The sequence below is a fragment of the Lepidochelys kempii genome, chromosome 2, assembly GCF_965140285.1.
Source record: "Lepidochelys kempii isolate rLepKem1 chromosome 2, rLepKem1.hap1, whole genome shotgun sequence".
Lineage (NCBI taxonomy): Eukaryota > Metazoa > Chordata > Testudines > Cheloniidae > Lepidochelys > Lepidochelys kempii.
The window spans coordinates 267,742,435-267,763,247 of record NC_136381.1 but is presented as its reverse complement, the minus strand read 5'-3'; the positions used below and the strand labels follow the sequence as shown (position 1 = coordinate 267,763,247).

Here is a 20,813-nt window from a genome sequence, read left to right as displayed (position 1 = left end):
CTGCTCTGAGGGAAGTGTATGTATGGCTCATTATATGCTTTTCCCCAAAGTGCAGTATGGGACATCACATAATGACATTTGAGTTATCTGAGCTGGATCAGTTTTCATTTCTTCTTCAGATCAGATATACCGGTCCATCAAATCACCCAAGACTTAAATACTGCTTGTCTTTGAGAGAGGGACATACAGGTGCACCATACAATATTTATTCTACTCTTAAACCCATCTTGGCTACAAAATAACACGGACAGCCACATTTTCATGTTGAGTATAAATCTTGCTTGAAAGAGGACAAGTCGTCCTTTTTTTGTCGGGGGGGGGGCGGGGGGAGAGAACACCCAAATTTCCTAGCTTTGTATAACCTCTTGCAGGACAATGTTGGTAGTGTTGCTCATCCTCAACATTCTTACATAATTTTACTCTCATGTTGTCATCCTTTTCTGGTAACATGTTTGATTTATTCTCATGTTCCTCAGAGCCCTTCAAGATGCACAGAGAGGATGTCCTGTCTGATATGCTGCTACGTCCTTCTGGGGAGACTCGCCTACCATTCACAGAGCATTTTGAAGCTTCAGAAGAAGTTCATGGTATAATCCTCTATTGAATATGTTCGCGGGCTGCTGTTAACCAGGGGTTCAGTTTTCAGTTTCTATATATGGAATTGTGGGCTGTCTACAGAAATCCGTTAAACTGGCAATAATGTAAAATTTTACCTCCTTTCTTCTCCTGAGTCGTCTTTTGTAAACAGTGTTTTGGGCTTGAGCTCTCTCAACAGACCTGGTCTTTTATCCCCTTTTCGTCCTATTTTATTTTAATTAAAAAAAAAAAAAGCTGAATTAAACTAAAGTCCGAACTTTAACTTCGTCTTCAAATGTTTTGTCCCCATTTGTGGGTTTTTTCACTTTCCAGTTTTCAACATTTGGACCATGGTCGCTTGAGAGCTTCTATAAGAAGAGCTTATTTGGGAGTAGTATCTGAAAGGCACACAACTTCCCTTCCCCTGCCTAATAACATTTGATTAACTTTTTCTTGGTCTGTATAGCAGATCTAGTGCCTCTGAGTGAATTAACAGGTAGGTTTATGTACAGTATGTAGACTCATGTATACATTATTTTGTGATGAAAATAAAGTACATTGCTCTGTAAGTTAATGGACCTAATGAAATAAGTTTGTGTTGGAAACAAATCGGAATTTAAAAGGATGATAGCAGTGACAAATGTACTTTATTTCTTACAGCACCCCATGCAGCTATGATGGTACCTGAACTGCCTTCTCTGGGATCCTCATATTCTCCTGCAGAAGTTATAGATCCATCTGCCTTCATGACCCTGGATTCAACAACAGAGTCTCTGCTGAATATATCAGGTGCAACACACTTCTGCTGCTGCCATGCTACTTTATAACTGGGACCAGAGGGATCTGCGGGTCAGAAACTGTTAGGTGTATTAATCTTAAAAAGATGATCATATTTGGCTTTTCCAGTTACATAAAATGAGTCAAGATTAAGAAAATATCCCACTGGAAAGAACATAAAATGCTTCAACTCAATTTTCAGTCTGAGAGATTTCTTAAGGTATTTGGGAGCAGAATGTCTCATTGAGAGTGTGTGTCTTGTGCTGGTGGATCTTAAAATTAGTACTAGTTAATATCCCTTTCTTATATAATCCCTTACATCCAAAATAATATCAGAGGAGACCACATGTTCAGGTCCTGTAAGGTTTCCCAAGATGAACTAATAAGTTCTTTCTAAGAATGAAGTTTCAAAAACAGCAAAGCCTGTACAACATGGGTAAATATGTGGTTGCAATGTGTAGCTGAGCATCTGTTTTGAAGTCCAGAACCAGTGCTGTTGACATTGACAGGGCTATATGTGCTAATTGTTTCCCTTAGCACCTGCAAGAGTGACAGTGCCTGAAGAACATTGGCTGGGAGTTCAGCATGCTGTGGAGGGACTAGATGAATCTTCCTTTGGAGAGCCACCAGGTAAAAATTAAAGTATTGGGTTGTCCCCAGAAAATTATTTCTGGAGTCTTTCAGCAGGATTTGAATGCCAGAAATAATGGTCTTTCCTTCCCTCTTAAAAATGGAGGCTAAGGGCTGTATTGTGGGTACTATAGCATGACTAAAACACTGCTGTGTTGGTTCTGTAACATCCTTGGAATAGAAAAAAATCTTCATTGGAGCTACATTTCTTATGGCAAAGTGCTCAGAATTGGGAAAAGAAATAAAATCAATTGTGAACTTTAGGTATCTCTCTGAAGATGGATATATCCTTGCTATCTGGGGGTCTATGTTCACTCCCAAGAGAGTTATTTGGGTGGACAGAATCAAGGAGCTTTTCTTGATGTTGATAATAAAGCCTTTCAGGATACTCAAAGTCAGAGACATAGCTTTGTATGCCACTGCTAGAGATAGAGCTCTGTTTAAGATGTTGTCCAGGAGGGAGTACAGGTGGATCTGCGTGACCTTAGTCTGTCTGTGATTACCACCAATATCTTTATAAAGACCTACAAGGCAGAGGACAAGCCAAATGGGAGCATCAGATACTGATAACGCTTCCTGTTGTAGGCAAACCTTGGGAACCTGTGGTTGCACGGTCTGATTGAGATGTTGGAGGTGTATTCATCCGCCAGATCTACTGAAGTCATAAAATCTCTCTGGGACAGGGATACACCATAGAGGTTAGGGTCTCCATCTGGAACTTGGTTTTCTTCATCTACCTGTTGAGCCTTTTGAGATACAGAATGGCTCTCATTCTGCCTGTAAATTTCTGAATGATAAAGATGATAGAGTTTTAAGGGTTCGACTCCATCTTCTGAGGGAATGCTCTCTATTACTCCCACATCCAGGAAATGAGAAATCTTGTTCTGGATTAAACCATGCTTTATGGGGTTGTTTGAGATGTGGGACTAGACGAAAAATGAATGGGGTGGAGCCTGTAACTCAGCCCTAGGTAGAGACCTATGCAGTCTGTCATCATGAGGCTTTGGGAATGGCAGGGTTTCCTTGGGGCTTTCCTCTGGAGAACAAGTTGTCTCTTCACTGGTGTTTCTGTGAGGATGAAGGCCAAAAGGAATGCCTTTGCCTGAAGGCCATTCTGTACTCTTGCAAAAGGTATGGTATGGCATTGGGAAGGACTGTTTAGATTTTGGGGCACCGTCCGCCACTACTTGATCTAGCTTCTCTCTGAAGATCAGGGATTCCATGAATTTGGTGGAGCACAGGACCTGCTTTAAGTGGCCATCCTCCTTCCAGGGATGGAGCTATAGTTGGCACCTGGTCGCTGCTGGAGGCCAAGGCTTTGGCTGAGAATCTCATTGCCTCTGCAGAAGGTTCAACAGTGAATGCTGTTGTCAGGGAAACTTCCTTTAATTAGAGCCAGAGTCAGGGTGATCTCTATCATATCAGCTCCCAGACTGCTGCGCTGGGCATCACAGCATGGGGAGGAGGTGGCCAGCCCTCTGTGGAGAAAGAGGCGGTTAGGGACTATTTAGAAAAGCTGGACGTGCACAAGTCCGTGGGGCCGGACGAGTTGCATCCGAGAGTGCTGAAGGAATTGGCGGATGTGATTGCAGAGCCACTGGCCATTATCTTTGAAAACTCATGGCGAATGGGGGAAGTCCCAGATGACTGGAAAAAGGCTAATGTAGTGCCAATCTTTAAAAAAGGGAAGGAGGAGGATCCTGGGAACTACAGGCCAGTCAGCCTCACCTCAGTCCCCGGAAAAATCATGGAGCAGGTCCTCAAGGAATCAATCCTGAAGCACTTACATGAGAGGAAAGTGATCAGGAACAGTCAGCATGGATTCACCAAGGGAAGGTCATGCCTGACTAATCTAATCGCCTTCTATGATGAGATTACTGGTTCTGTGGATGAAGGGAAAGCCATGGATGTATTGTTTCTTGACTTCAGCAAAGCTTTTGACATGGTCTCCCACAGTACTGTTGTCAGCAAGTTAAAGAAGTATGGGCTGGATGAATGCACTATAAGGTGGGTAGAAAGTTGGCTAGATTGTCGGGCTCAACGGGTAGTGATCAATGGCTCCATGTCTAGTTGGCAGCCGGTGTCAAGTGGAGTGCCCCAGGGGTCAGTCCTGGGGCCGGTTTTGTTCAATATCTTCATAAATGATCTGGAGGATGGTGTGGATTGCACACTCAGCAAATTTGCGGATGATACTAAACTAGGAGGAGTGGTAGATATGCTGGAGGGCAGGGATAGGATAGAGAGGGACCTAGACAAATTGGACGATTGGGCCAAAAGAAATCTGATGAGGTTCAATAAGGATAAGTGCAGGGTCCTGCACTTAGGACGGAAGAACCCAATGCACCGCTGCAGACTAGGGACCGAATGGCTAGGCAGCAGTTCTGCGGAAAAGGACCTAGGGGTGACAGTGGACGAGAAGCTGGATATGAGTCAGCAGTGTGCCCTTGTTGCCAAGAAGGCCAATGGCATTTTGGGATGTGTAAGTAGGGGCATAGCGAGCAGATCGAGGGACGTGATCGTTCCCCTCTATTCGACATTGGTGAGGCCTCACCTGGAGTACTGTCTCCAGTTTTGGGCCCCACGCTACAAGAAGGATGTGGATAAATTGGAGAGAGTCCAGCGAAGGGCAACAAAAATTATTAGGGGTCTGGAACACATGACTTATGAGGAGAGGCTGAGGGAACTGGGATTGTTTAGTCTGCAGAAGAGAAGAATGAGGGGGGATTTGATAGCTGCTTTCAACTACCTGAGAGGTGGTTCCAGAGAGGATGGTTCTAGACTATTGTCAGTGGTGGAAGAGGACAGGACAAGGAGTAATGGTCTCAAGTTGCAGTGGGGGAGGTTTAGGTTGGATATTAGGAAAAACTTTTTACTAGGAGGGTGGTGAAACGCTGGAATGCGTTACCTAGGGAGGTGGTAGAATCTCCTTCCTTAGAAGTTTTTAAGGTCGGGCTTGACAAAGCCCTGGCTGGGATGATTTAATTGGGGATGGGTCCTGCTTTGAGCAGGAGGTTGGACTAGATGACCTCCTGAGGTCCCTTCCAACCCTGATATTCTATGATTCTATGATTGAGAACTCTGCGATATTCTACCCAGGAGAGAGATCCCTTCACAAAGCAAGTAGCACTAGGGACAGCCTGAGGGAGACTGATAAAACCTCAAAATCTTTTTTGAGAGTGACCTCTGTTTTTCTATACATGGGCTCCTCAGGATAGAACTCACCTTCTGAGGGGAAAACCATACCTTTAGTCCAGGACTTTAGGATAGCGTCAGCCTTTAGTAGCTCAGTAATTGGGACTTTTGGTTCCTGGATCCTATACAAGCTAAGATCCATTTCCAAGCATAGGGATCACTCCACTACCACAATCACACATCAGTTTGCTTCATCTTAAAGGTATGGGACTTTTCCCTAGAATGCAGGGAAGATCAAGAGAGGGTTCTGGCACAAGTGATCAATTCCTTAAAATGGTTGTCAGCCCAGGGCAAAGTTCACAAGGGCAATGACTTCCAGGTCCCCTTATCCTCTCAATCGATGGCAGCCTGAATGGGTGGGAAGCGCACATGGAGTCCCAAACAGTTCAAGGCAACTGGCACCTGGAGGAAAGGACCCACAGCATAAACCTCCTAGAACTAAGGGTGGTCAAGCTGACTCTAGGAAAGGTTCCAGACCAGCCTAGAGGGGAACCACGTCCTGCTTCAGTCAAACAATACAACCACGGTCACATATGGGGGCAGCAGGGCAGTCCTTAGGATTTATGGGGCCCTATATAGTAGTATTAAACTGATGCCCCTATGCCTGACTTGTTCTTAGCAACACAAACATAAGTTTACAGTATTGGAAAACTTTCCACATGCACTTTATTAAAAACAATTTAATAAATTAAGCACACTATAATGCTGATGGACTATACTTGCACTAAAGACGTAGCGCTATATTAAAAACATTCTGATCTATTGACAGAATGATGCAAATAATATAATTTTTTAAATTTCTCAACATTTTATTGAAAATTACTATGAAGAGGTATTGAAACAAGGATTTGTTTTTAATTAAAAGCAATCTTTCTGGCTTTTTTGGCTGCAAAATCAGTAATAATGTCATTGTATGACAAAGATGAAGTGATGTCTTGTTCAGTTGCAAGAATAGCAAGACCAGTCAAGTGTTCCTGACTCATTGTAGAGCGGAGATAGTTTTTAATGATCTTTAGTTTTCAGAAACTCCGGTCTCCTGATGCTACTGTTACAGGAATTGTCAGTAGAATATGAGTGGCAATGTACACATTAGGATTTATGTCAACAAGTTTGCTGGTATAATAAAACTGTACAATGTCCATCACCGACTTTGCATGTGGCAACACTGATGACAATGTACTCAATTCTTCGTACAGTTCAAGTCCATTTAAATCAAAACTATCACCGTGCTTCAGGAGGCTCTCTAGGTTCTTGCACTTTGTCATTAGCTGCTCTTGTTTTCCTATTTCGTTGAGTTTAGTTATGTCATACAAAAATCCAAACTGTTCATGGTGTGCTCGTAAGGTATTAAACCTTTCATCAACAGCAGATATTGCTTTATCCATCACAACATTAAAAAATTCAACCTCAGATTTCTTTTCTGGATCTTCTGTGGGCTAATTTGCTCCTTCATATTCTGGTTGCCATTTTTTCCTCGAAACTCTTGTCATTTTTCGGACATGGAAATTTTGGTTCTACACCACGTGCCTCTGCAAACTCTCTTGCTGTAACCTGTGCTGCTTTGAATCCAGTTTCTCTGTATTTCACTAAAAAGTCTTGTGTGTAGTTTAGCAAGGTAAGTGTTGAATCAAGATGCACTATTTTGCTTACACTTGAGATTTTAACAAGAATGTCATACCAGATTATGACAGATGTTAGAAACTTGAAGCTGGATATTTCAGAGGCCAATGACTGTTTTTCACTTTTAGCTTTTGGGTCTCTGGTCTTCTTCCGAAATAGCAACCAGTGCTTTGTAAACTTCCTCAGATTGATGTCTCAACGTTTTTACACTTTCTACTGTGCTTTCCCAGCGTGTCTCAGATAGAGGCTTAACAGTAATACAACTGACATGTGCTTTGAATATTTGCCATTGTTGAGTGGAAGCTGAAAAGAGCATGGAAATGCGTTGCAGCAAACCTAAAAAAGAAATAGCTTCTACAGAAGACTTGGCCATATCACATAAAATCAACTTAAGGCTGTGGCATGCACACGGAACAAAAAAGGCTTGTGGATTTTCCTCCAGCAATCCAACTTGCACACCAGAAATGCGTCCTCTCATATCGGTGCCATTATCATAGCCTTGTCCTCTGAATATTCATTATGGCCAGGGAGACACTAACTTTCAGACCTGATAGAGTTGAAACTGGGACCGCTCCTACAGCTCCCAAACAGATAAGACATCCTCTCACAAGATCATCTGCTTCATCTGGACCTGAACTGGCTGCATCTAACATCCTGGCTATTGAGAGGAAAGCACTAGTATCGTTGGGTCTGTCCTCCAAAGAACGAACACTTCTTTCCTCTAGAAGAGTATCAGCATTTGAAAGCAAACTCCTCAGTCTGGACTGAGTTTTGTGGCTGGTGCCAGGAACATGAAGCAAACCCTAGCTATCCTGGATTTTCTCCAAGAAAGCTTTGACAAAGGTCTCCAACCCTGCACCATTTTGCTTCAGGTGTCCACACATAGTAGCGTGATGTTCACAGGATCTGTGGATTTTCTGGATGACCATTCCCAAGCAGTCTGGTTAGCCAAGCCGGTGATTAGACCTCATTTTCCCAGGGGGACTTGTCACTTGTACCGAGCTCCTTCACAAACCATCCCTTCGAGCCACTGATGTCAGTGTTGTATTTTTCCATCAAAACTTGTTTTCTGATAGCCATCAGGTCCGCCAGGTGAGTGTCAGAGCTGGCAGCACCCTATGCAGAAGCCTTATTGCTTGTTTCACGAGGACAGGGTGGTGCATGGAACTCAGGAATTGGTTATCTCGAAGGTGAACTTTTCTTTCCATGCTTCTAAAGAGGTGGTTCTACCATTGTTCTGTCCAAGACCAGAGCATCCCACCAAGGAGGACGTGGCACACCTTAGATTTCAGAAAACCTCTGAAAATTTACCTCAGATGTACAGTCAGATGAGCAGATCAGGTGCCCTGTATGTATCCTTTCATCTGAAATTCTAAGGACTCAAAGTTTGTAAATCCTGTGGATTAAACTGTGCGTTGTGGAAGTGTACAAGACATCAGAGATTCTGGTTCCAGAAGGGGTCTGGGCACATACCATGTGATCCCTGGCAACCTCATGGGCAGAAAGAGCTAATGCATTTGCAGCAGAAATGTGTAGGACAGCAACCTGGTCAAATGCTAGAACCTTTGTCATGCACTACAAGGTGGACTTCCTGTCCTCTGCACAGATATCCTTCAGCAGGAAGGTACTGCAGGCAGAGGCCCGGAAACGATTTTGCCCTTTGACCAAATATAGGTGGGGGAGGGGATAAGATTTTTCTTTTTCTGATCTTTTCTATAACCCTCCCTACAACTGTTCACTCCTTCCCAGATGTCAAGTATTGTGGGAAAAGCTGGGCTGTAAAACAAAACATTTCTTACCAATACTTGCCTTTCTGTTAGCAGCACCTCCCCCAGTTCTCACCCTGGTGGCTCAATAGTCAAGGGTCAGATATGAAGTGGAAAATGAACCCCTTAATGAACAGAAAATCTCTTTTGAAGGCTTTCTGATTAATTTATTTTATGCTAGTAACTTCTACCTTGATATTTTAAGTGGCTGTTGCAGATGTAATGTTTTCTTGTAGTTGTATTATGAAGCCTTAGTAATCACTGCCTCCAATTCTATATCCAGTCTTTCCTTTGACAGCATAATATAACATGGAAAGATAGGTACACATATCCCTATAGTTTGTCATGAACATTCCTCTCTTGACTTGAAGAATTAGAACAGCCTAGTTAATAGGTGTCTTGCGGTACTAGAGTGTCTGTATTTAACCATAATTGGGTCCATAGGGCGATCTAATTAACCAATAGATCTTGGGTGCTCCTAGTTCATTCACATAAGATATGCAAGGCAGATCTGGGCAGGGGTCTGTGTGAGACAAAATAGGTTCAGTGATCACCTTTCTTGTAGAGCAGTTTGTATCTACCTCCTACACTTACTTCTGTACCTGTGAAGGTGCAGTAAATGCATTACTAATATAAGGAATAGATGTTCAAGGTTACTGTGCCTTTTCCAGAATGCTAAAATAATTCATTGGGTGGACATAACTTACTCCTGAAAAGGATCCCTGTAAAAATTGCACCTTCTCACTCAATGTATCTACCTCTTGTGCCTGTTGACGGTCAGGTCTGCTGACTTCAGTGACATGTATTCGTTCATTAGATTTTATTCCTCTTAACCCTGCAGGGTCAGTGCAGTAGGGAGAACCAACAAATGTGATTCTGGTGCATGCATGTTCATCAATTTTTAACTAAGTTCCATTTTCACAGCCATGCGCTGTACCACATTGTTGTGACACTCAGGAGACAGTGGGACTGCACAGGTATAACTGAGAGGAGAATTGCACTAATTTGCACAGGTGTAATGGAATGTGACCTGCAGAATCGTCATTATTGGTTGTGGTGAGTAAGCCAGAAAGAATCTAGCTTTACTCCAGATTCCAAGTTGAGTGTTATGGTTGCAACTAGAAAAACAGTCTTATAAATGGAGTAAACTTGTTTGAGTCATTAAAGGTACATCTATGCAGCAAGCAGCTGCCTGTGGCAGCAAGTCTCAGAACCTGGGTCAACAGACTTGGGTTTGCAGGGCTTGGGCTACTGCACAAAAAATAGCTGTTATAGATGAAGTGGCTCCAGCTGGAGCTCAGATTCAGAAGCCTGTGGTCAGGGGCGGGTTTGAGAGCCCAAGCTCCAGCCCAAACTGCAAAATCTATAATAGCTATTTTTAGTGCAGTAGCCCAAGCCTCTCAAAGTCCAGATTGGTCAACTCTGGCTCTGGGACTTGTCGCCACATGCTGCTGCTCACTGTGTAGACATATCCTGAGATGTCATAAGTGTGGAACACCGTAATGGTATTTTTAGAGTCACTTTTCAGAGTAGAACCAAACTTCCTTATTTCAGTATTTGAGTAGTAGTAGTTTTCAGAGTAGCAGCCGTGTTAGTCTGTGTTCGCAAAAAGAAAAGGAGGACTTGTGGCACCTTAGAGACTAACCAATTTATTTGAGCATAAGCTTTCGTGAGCTACAGCATCGGATGCAGTGAGCTGTAGCTCACGAAAGCTTATGCTCAAATAAATTGGTTAGTCTCTAAAGTGCCATAAGTCCTCCTTTTCTTTTTGAGTAGTAGTAGTATATTTAATTTGTGTTACAGTAGTGTCCAGTGGCCCCTCTTGTTATGTTACTAGGCATGGTACAAATGCATGCAGTCGCAGACCCTTATCAAAAGAGCTCACAATATATACAGGTAGTGTTTCCAAATTCACTCACGTGTAATGAACAAAAATTTCTTTTGTGTACCTAGAACCCACCAGGTTAGCTGATGTATCAGAACAATATTTGCCAAGTCCAGTGGCTGCTGCACCTGCTGCTGTTCCTTCTGCACTAACAGAGCCTACAGGAGAGACCAAAGCTACTGACACACCGCAGGTTGAACCAACAGGTAAGATCTGTGGGTCTGTCTTGGTGATGGATTTAAGATTTTGAAGAAACCATGTAGGGAAGTATGCACAAGCAACAACTTCACAAAACCTATCATGATGGTGGAGATTGACAATACGAAAGATGATGAAACATAGGAAGGCAGTGGGACTGGATGGTGTACCAATTGAGTCATTTAAAGTATTTGGTCATGAGGGAGTGGTGGTGATGAATTTTTTCAGTGTAATTCTCTGTACTGGAAAAATGCCTGATGAGTGGAGGAAGAGCACACTGGATATGTACGAGGGTAGCACAGTAGTGATAACCAGCTGTGGCTATAATGAGTCCTTCACTGTGAGAGTAGGTCTATATAAAGGATCAGCTTTAGGCCCATTCCTATTTGTGATTGTAATGAACACTGTGTCATATTCTTTGAGTGGTGGTCCTTATGTGGATTCCACTCCTTGCACCTGAGACTGGAGATTTGTAGCAAGTAGTGTCTGTTGGTCTCTGCACGCTCAGTTGCTCTCCGTGTACTCTGAACTGAGGGCATAAAGGGCAGCGTGGACTGACACATCTCCAGTTCCTTCTTACCGCCACATAGATTGTCGGAATTCTGTGTCCGTTATGGTCTTCCTCTACTGTCAATACTTGTAAATATATATTGTAAATAGTTTTAGTAAATTTAGACTGTGTTCATGTTTTTATAGCTAGTATAGTTAGTATAGCTCCCCATCTCAGGAAGCTTCTCCCCGTGGAGAAGGAATATGTCAAGTATCCAGGGGCTTAATAACTGTATTTTCAGATCCCATTTCTTCTCCATCAATGATGAACACCAGCACTGCCTTGGAGAGGCTCACATCACTGCCAAGTGCAGCTTCTGCTGCTCCTTCCCTCCTCAAACCATGAGGCACAAGAATTCCATCTGCAGAAACACTTCATGGAGAAGGCCATGAGACAGACTCCAATTGGACCCAGGCCAGGGAGAACCCCCTGTACAGGAGCCTTAGATTGCAAGCAGTGCCCTTCCAAGCATGAGTTCTGGAGTGGAGGACAAAACAGTTAAGCCTAAGAACCCCTCTCAAAAGAGTAGGGGATATTACTATAGGCAAAAGAACAGATGCCTGTCCTAGATCTGTCTCTTTAAAAAGAAAGAAAAAGGAGAAAAAAAAAAAGTATCCCTCCCTATTTTGGTCCAAGTTGGTTGAGTCCTCATGCACAGGTCCTGAGGAATTAGGTCTACATAAACTTTCCATCCAAGAATGAAAGGCACAAAGGAAGGAGCATCTGATGGTACTGGGTCCAGCTCTGTTCCACAAGCCTCAAGATTGGCACCAGCCAGTCCTGTCTCAGAATTCCACATTGGACCCCCATTTGATGGTTTCCACACCTCTGACTGGGATCCTCTAAGTACAGACCATTGGATACTTGGATCCATCAATCCCCACCTTGGACTTCTTGAACTACAGGAAGGAATGAAACCCTTACCTTGTTGAAGGATATTTTTGCTCTTCCCTATTCACAATCCCCTCTTCTATTGGGCCTGGTCCTTCTTAGAGTGATTTCAATGTCAGAAACCACTTTGAGGAGAAGATCCTCCCGTACTGCACCCACAACTTAGAGCATTCTTCCGCAAGAACTAATGGCACTGCTCGTAGAACAGGCGTCTGCCTGTTGCTATTTGTGGGACCTGTGCTGTTGAACATATTCATTAATAATCTGGAAAATGGAGTGGACAGTGATGTGGCAATGTTTGCAGATGATTATACAATTATTCAGGATAGTTAAATACAAAGTAGACTGTGAAGAGTTACAGTGGGATCTCACAAAACTGGATGATTGGGCAACAAAATAGCAGATGAAATTCAATGTTGATAAGTGCAAAGTAATGCACATTGGAAAAAATAATCCTAACTACACATATATAATGATGGGTTCTAAATTAACTGTTACCATTCAAGAGAGAGATCTTGGAGTCACTGTGGCTAGTTCTCTCAATGCACAGCAGTGGTCAAAAAAGCTAACAGCATGTTAGGAACTATTAGGAAAGGGATAGAAAATATCATAATGCCACTATATAAATCCATGTTGTGCCCACACCTTGAATATTGTGTCCAGTTCTGGTTGCCCATCTCAGAAAGGATCTGGTGGAACTGGAAAATGTTTGGAGAAGGGCAACAAAGATGATCAAGGGTATGGACCAGCTTCCATATGATGAGATGACAACTATACCATCTTCCTGTATTGGATAACTGGCTACTAATGGGCAGATCAAGCCAGGAGGTCCAGTTGGTGACCATATTCTGACTGCACCTTCTGAAGTCATTGGGGATCCGTGTAAACAAAGAAAAGTCCACTTTGATTCTCATGAAGACTGTAGATTTCAAAGGAGCAATCCTCGACTTGTCCTCAGGAAATACCTGCTTCCTTGTAGACAGATTTCAGTCTATGGCCATCTCGATAAATCAAAAACAATGAGGAGTCCGGTGGCACCTTAAAGGCTAACAGTTTTATTTGGGCATAAGCTTTTGTGGGTAAAAAACCCACTACTTCAGATGCACAAAATTTTTTACCCACGAAAGCTTATGCCCATATAAATCTGTTAGTCTTTAAGGTGCCACCGGAGTCCTTGTTGTTTTTGTGGATACAGACTAACATGGCTACCCCTTTGATACTTGATAAATCAAGTCACCCTGAGACCTCACACCACAATCAGGGTCTGTCTTTCCTTACTAGGCCACATGGCTGCATGTACATATATAATGCCATTTGCCAGACTCCAATTGCCTGCAGGCCTGGCTTCCGTCTGTTTACTCATAGTGGTGTTCAGGTTATCCTTATCTGGTAACAATCCCACAAAAGGTCAGAGCCTCTCTCATATGATGGACAAAACCAGACCAGGTACAAACGGGAGTTCCCTGGCTTCCATCCACAACTGACACAACCATAATCACGGATACATCCCTCATAGGATGGGGAGCCCATATGGACAATCTCACTGCACAATGCACTAGGGAGGCTAGAATGAATATCAATCTGCTGGACATGAGGGCAGTTCGCCTAGCCTGCAAAGAATTCCTCCACCTCATAGGATTCTGTTGCATCCAGATAGTGTTGGACAACATGACAGTCTTTTATATAAACAAACAGGGTGGACGAGATCTTCTCCTCTATGTTTAGAGGCAGTGAAGTTATGGAACTGGTGTATCAAGAACCACATCGCATTCAGCAACATGCCAACCATGTGTGCAGAATACTTTGGCAGATGATCTTGGCAGCCACTTCTCCGCAGACCAGGAGTGGGAAAGTCACAATTCTGTCTTGACTGAAATCTTTACGCAGTGGGGAACACCATTTTAGGATCTGTTCACCTTCCAAGCAAACAAGAAATTCAATCTCTACTGATCCAGAGCAGCAGTAGGCCAAGACTCCAGGGATACCCTTCTGTTATCCTGGACGGATCATCTAAGGTACCTGTTTCCTCTCATCCCACTGCAACCATAGATTCTCTGGAAAATTCTCCATAACAAGGCCAGGTTTACCCTCCTCATACCCAATTGTCCCAGACAATCCCAGAGCTTCTACAAATGTCATCCCCTGCATACTCTCATCTGGATTTGTTGACTCAAGAGAAGGGCAGGATGAGACATCCCAACTCGGACCCTGTTCATCTCTCAGCCTGGTATTTGAATGGGTGTCAGACCAGGAATGATCATGTTCAAAGGCTGTCCAAACTCCTCAATCACAGCAGAAAAATCTCCACTATAAAATGTGGTCTAGCTAAATGGAGGCATTCTCTACCTTGTCACAATGGAAGTAGTTATCACTAGAATCAGCAGATATCCCTGTAGTTTTAGGGATTAGTTGTAGTTCTGTCCCTCAAAATGTCAGGACTTTAATGAAGTAATGGAAAGGTTCACCTGGCAGCAATCAATGCCTTCCATTCTCTTGTAGATGGCCAATCTCTTTACTCACCCTACCACAATTTGATTCCAGAAAGGCCTCATTAGGCCCTTCCTGCTTGGGACTAAACCCACACCACAATGGAATCTCAGCCTAGTACTCTCAGCTCCTACCAGACTACCCTTCAAACCGATGGCTACATGTTCCATGTCATACCTTTCCACTAAGGTTGCTTTCTCAGTTGCTATCACATCAAGCAGACTAGTGAGTGAACTGGTAGCATGTGTGGCTGACCCATCATATTTCATAGAGAGAGCTCCTCCTTTTGCCTCAACCCAAAATTTATCCACAAAGTAATTTCAGACTTTCACGTAAATCAACCTATTCACTTATTGGTATTCTTCCCAAAGCCTCATGCTTCCATCAAAGAAAAGACACTGTGCTTCTGGGACATCAGACCGGCCTTGGCCTTGTATCCGCAAAGAATGAAATCTGTTAGGAAAACACAAGACTGTTGCTATAGCAGAGTGATTACAAGGACAAGAATGATCAGCTCGGAGACTTTCTAAGTGGATCTCTGGATGCATCAGTCAGTGTTGTCAGCTGACAAGTATTATTCCTCCAGATGGGGTGCGGGCCCACTCTGAGAGCCCAAGCAACCTCAGTGGCATCTGAGATGTACCAGTAACGGACATTTGTAAGGTGGCTACTTAGAGCTCCATCCACTCCTTTACAAAACATTACGACCTAGTCCAGGGTTCTTCAGCAGATGCAGTTGTGAGGTCAGTAGTGTTAGGCATCCAGACCAAAAAATGAAGACGGTTACTTACCTGAAACCTGAGGTTCTTTAAGATGTGTGGTTCCTATCTGTATTCTAATACCCACCCTCCTTCCCCTCTGCTTTGGATCTTATCTGATTCATTGTAGGAGAGGAAACTAGAAATGTATCGCCCTTTATGCCCTCAGTTCAGAGCACAAGGAGAGCAACTGCACATGCATGGACCAACAGAGACTACTTGCTAAAAATCTCCTGTCTCAGGTGCATGGAGTGTAAGGGCACCCATATGTGGAATAAGATAGGGACCACACATCTTGAAGGTAAGTAATCTCCATTTACAGCAAAGGCTCCATGGAGCATACTTTTTGCTGCTGACATTATGTTGTGCTGTAAAAATAAATACAAACTGGAGAGGGACCTAGAACTGAATTTAAAAAAATGGCATATGAATCAGCTGGAATCCATGTGCTTTGTTGAGAGGGACTACAAGATGCTAGTGAAATTAGACGGTATAGTGTGAGTTGGTGTGACAATTTAAATATCTGGATTCAGTCCTGAGCCATGTTGGGAATGTGGATACAGATGTCATGGAGATGCATGGAGAGTACCTGGTGTAAATTGAGGGAGTTGACAGGAATTTCTGCCATAAGAATATGCCAGGTAAACTAAAGAGCAAAGTATATACGATCATGATTAGGCCAGCCATGATGTGCGGGTTGGAATGTTAGCCAATGTGGAAGAAAGAAATACTGCTACTACCTCACACTGCTGTAATAAGAATGCTCAGCTGGATGTTGGGTAAGATGAGAGCTGATAGGCTGTGCACTGAAACAGTACAAGCCATTCTGCAGGTAGTCCCCGTCATAGAAAATCTGAGGGAATATTGACTGAGATGGCTGGGTCATGTGAGACGATGATGTGTGAGATATTTTGGCCAGAAAGTATCAGATCTAGTAGTCAGACTCATGGGACAAAGACCATGAGGAAGACCTAGGAAAAGGTGGTTCAAGATGCCGCAGGAGGATGTGAAGAAAGTTGATGTCAGCTTGGAAGACAAAGAACAAGAGCTTCTGATCCTGATTGATGGGATAAGGCAAAGAAGATGATGATTAAAGATTACTTTAAGGGCTCAGATCCATAACTAAAGTTTGAAGGGGTTGGGATCTGGGGTTGAACTCGTTTTACTGAAGATAGCATATTATCACAGCTTCCAGCAAAAACCTACCATGAGTGAAAATTCAGAGGTGGGAGGGTTTGGCTGAATTGTATGGCTAGAGAATGATAAATCTAGTACACCAGTGGTTCTCAAACTTTTGTACTGGTGACCCCTTTCACAAGCCTATAAGTGTGACACCCCCCCATAAATTAAAAACACTTTTTATATATTTAACACCATTATAAATGCTGGAGGTAAAGTGGGGTTTGGGGTGGAGGCTGACAGCTTGTGACCCTCTCCCCCATGTAACGTCATGACCCCCTGAGTGGTCCCGACCCTCAGTGTGAGAACCCCTGTAGTACACCTACAGCTGTTGCATTAAATATGCCCAGAAGCTGATTAAATGATTCTTTACTACTTCATAACCCACAGCTCTCGCAGAACGTGAAGTTCCAAAAACTGAGTTATCCTTATTTGTGGTTAGTAGTCAAATATAAAAAAAAGACTGACTTGTGATCCAGCTTTGCTTTAGTCATACCAATGCGCTCACAAGTTCAATTTATTGATGATTCCTTCTCCTGTTGTTCATATTGTTCACGGCCTCCTGTGGGTCTGAGGCCATGTCTACACTACAAAATTAAGTTTACTTAATGTATGTCCACAGACAGTCACCACAGTAATTACATTGCTTGTGTATGTGTACGCTTTGCTTCTTGTGTCAGCAGTGCTCATCCTCACTGGGAGCACTTGCATCAATTGTACTGTCAACGTGGGGCATTGTGGGACGGCTTCTGAAAGCCAGTAACAGTAGATGTAAGCAACGCAGTGTCTACACCAGCATTGACTCTACGCCTCTCGTGGAGGTGGAGTTAAGTCAGTGTAGTAGGACAATTACACCTCCAGGAGCCAAATTTTAGTGTTGACGCTTCTGTAGTTAGGTCAACATAAGCTGCCCTGCGTCACGCTAACTCTGTAGCGTAGACCACGCCTCAGGATTTGTTGGATTGCAACAATACTACTTGCACCTGTATACCTTTCCTAGTAATATATATTCTGTACCAATCATTTAATTTATTATGGAGAGGGTCATACCCTAGCTGAAATGGTGAACAATAAATATCAGCCAATGTCTTGGCTTTGGATACTCAAGTGTACTGCATAATTGGTATAACCTAGGAATAGGGCTATCTAGATCACCGAGCACAGTTGTGAGAGTATCAGCTATGGCTGGAAAAAGTGAATCCTGTAGCGTTGATTAAAGGAGGTGGTCAGATTAAAAAATCAGTTTTATAAAATGAATTTCTTGACCTTTGTCAACACTTTAGATCAGCGATCCTCAGACTGAGGCTCTCGAGCTGCAAGCGGCTCTTTAATGTGTCTTCTGCGGCTCTTTGCAACACATGATATTAAAACATGGTATGATTTAATTATTACCCAATCTAAGTTATTAACCGATCAGAATACTTTTACTATGTTATTAACCAAGTGTAGCTGATAAAATAATACTTGGTCAGTCATTTTGCTATGAGAATAATATATATAAAATAGTAAATGAAACAATGAAGTCATGCTACTGTGGCTCTTTTGGGTAATGTTGATCGTTAATTTGGCTCTTGAACCACTGAGTTCTGAGTATCATTGCTTTAGATTATTAAGAATCTAGTTTTAAAACTTAATTTACCTCCCACCATTTATACTGGTGCTCGCTTTTTTTGTATTTCACTAAGTTTGGACAACGAAAATAGACTTTTTTGGTTTTGGTCACTATTGTGTTCTGACTTGAGTGCCTTCGGACTATGCTGTGTAGCATATGGAGCAAATACTTCAGGAGAATATTTAAATCCAAATAAACTGTACGAAAATACTACTTTTGGTTTTATTAAGGTTTTGTTTAAAAAAAAAGAAGAAGAAAAAAACAAACAAAAAAACAAAACAAAAAACCCCTTGTTTTTAAAAGCTGAAATTTTGGGCTGAAACTGACTGAACAGTGTCCTTGAAGAATTTCAGTGCTTCTGAAGTCATTGGGAACTGGGAGACAGTTGATGTCTGTTGAATAAAATAAGAGCCCATGAGCCACATGCTAAAGCCTGTATACATACCAAGTTGAGTTCTGTTGTCAAGTGCAGAGTCAGGCGTTGCCAGTGTTTGGATCAGAGAAGAAGGTCCTGTTAGTAATTTAGTTGATGGTAGTGCCTTCTAAGTCAGGAATAAATCATTGCTCCTGCTTGAGATAGCCATGGGAACTGTGCAACCAGAGATGCTGTTTTTTTTTAAATATGATGGAAAACAAGGTTCTGAGCACATGTGGTCACTGAAGATCCCATGGTACTTTTTTCAAGTGTAGAGGTGTAGTCAGCTGAACGTATTTGTGTCCACACAGGAATTCTTCCATATCGTGCTATTTAAATAAGTCATTCTCATTCCTGTTTAATGCATGCTGCATGTTGCCACACGCCAGAAGATCACCAACTGTGCCTCCTCATATGCTCCTAGTGGATTTTCAGGCTATAAGACTGCATACCTGACTAGGAATTAGCTCTATTAAAAATAGGGTGTATAGTGGAATACAAAAAGAATGAGGAGTACTTGTAGCACCTTAGAGACTAACAAATTTATTTGAACATAAGCTTTTGTGAGCTACAGCTTATTTCATCGGATGCATGCAGTGGAAAATACAGTAGGAAGATAGATAGATATATATATGTATGTATGTATATACACACACACACCATGAAAAATGGGTGTTGCCATACACACTATAACAAGAGTGATCAATTAGGGTGAGCTATTATCAGCAGGAGAAAAAAACCCTTTGTAGTGATAATCAGGATGGCCCATTTTCAACAGTTGACAAGAAGATGTGAGTAACAGTGTGGGGGGTAATAAGCATGGGGAAATAGTTTTACTTTACAGTAGTTTGAGACACTTTGGTAATACGTGAGTGTCAAACAAGGCGTGTAGACAAGGATGCAGACTTTGGAGTATTTTGTACCTTTTGCTGCCATTTGTACAAGAAGGTGTATCTGTCATTACCACTAATAGGACTTATACACAGTCACATAAGGAAAAAATATCTAGTTTCTAGGTGCTTTTCCTCTTCTTGTCATCCCTCATTTACAAACTTCAGAACTAACAGTATTTAGTATACTTGTTAATCTCTGCAGCATCTGCTCCAGCTGTGGGAGAAGTATCTGTTCAAGTGATGGGACAAGTGTCTATTCCTGTAGTGGAAGAGCTGATGGTGTTTGAACCTTCTGTTGAGCAACACAAGTCCGCTCTTAATGAACCTCCAACAGGTAAGCAGACACCAGAAAGTCTGCATGAACTGTTCACTGGGGACTTAAATATTTTGGCAAATCCTGTTTGAATGCCACTATGAGATCTGAGTCTACAAAGGAAAGTCTTACTAAAACCCTGCTGTACAGTAACTGGTGTAAATCCAGATATACAAGTTCCAGTAAGATTGTTGAACACGAAAGAGTGAATTCATCCAAAGTAAATATTGCTCTGGTCTGTCTTAAATTCAGTCTCCTGGGTGCAGCTCAACTCTGCTGCCAAGGTATACACAAAAGGAAATGGCTCTCAAGGGTTTTTCATGTATACAATATGGAACTGATATTTTATTGTCCATTTAGGACTTTGCATTGCTCTAAAACACTATGAAATCTTTGGGGAAATCAAGGTTTCAGAGAGAGATTTAGTGCAAGCTGTCAGAAGGCATATTTGCCCACCCCTAGTGGTAATTATTTTATGTACATATTATGGTATCTAAAATACGTACTATAGTGCACAAGACATGCCAAGTGATGTATAGGCAAAAAGAAGACATAGTGCCTTCTCCAAAGGGCTTCTAATCTGAATAGGGCCTGTTAGATTTTATTGCTGGGTAGATACATTTTTTAGCAGTTTTGCCAGGTTGTTTTAGCTAAAGAATTCAGGGATTGAGGACAGGGATATCAAATGAGAAATGTTTATTTTCTGGCAGTGGGAAGGGGATTTTATTGTGTATGGGCCATGATCATTGTACAAGAAGGTACAATCAGAGGAAACTATGGTCCCTGCTGAGTCGAAGTTATGATCTAAGTTTGACCTACAGGATAGTTCAGACTCTCAATACCGGAAAGGTAAGCTCTAAAGTACACTCTGGTAAAGATAGCAGTCACTTTTTAAATGTTATGCACTTAATTCTTTAGTGTCTTAACATTGATAAGCTTTTTGGTAGAAGTGAGTTTTTAAGGGGAGAGGTTTTAACTAAAAGCAGCAGGCTAGGGAATGAGTCATAAGGGGTGGTGTGGAAGAAGGTGTGAATAAAAGAGCCAGACAGTGTGGGCAGATGTATTTACACA

The 20,813-nt window shown here is 42.4% G+C and overlaps 1 protein-coding gene across 9 annotated transcripts in view; it reads left to right on the top strand.

The window, feature by feature from the left end:
• MAP4 (microtubule associated protein 4) overlaps window positions 1–20,813 on the top strand; it is a 276,281-nt gene that overhangs the window by 175,113 nt on the left and 80,355 nt on the right. For 8 of the 9 annotated variants that reach the window (XM_073329155.2, XM_073329157.2, XM_073329162.2 and 5 more), the window contains 5 exons: window positions 477–587; window positions 1,237–1,365; window positions 1,891–1,983; window positions 10,515–10,652; window positions 19,611–19,763. In XM_073329155.2, the coding sequence (XP_073185256.2) occupies window positions 477–587; window positions 1,237–1,365; window positions 1,891–1,983; window positions 10,515–10,652; window positions 19,611–19,763 (624 nt within the window). The remainder of the gene's footprint in view (window positions 1–476; window positions 588–1,236; window positions 1,366–1,890; window positions 1,984–10,514; window positions 10,653–19,610; window positions 19,764–20,813) is intronic. The other variant, XM_073329156.2, reaches the window with a different exon arrangement.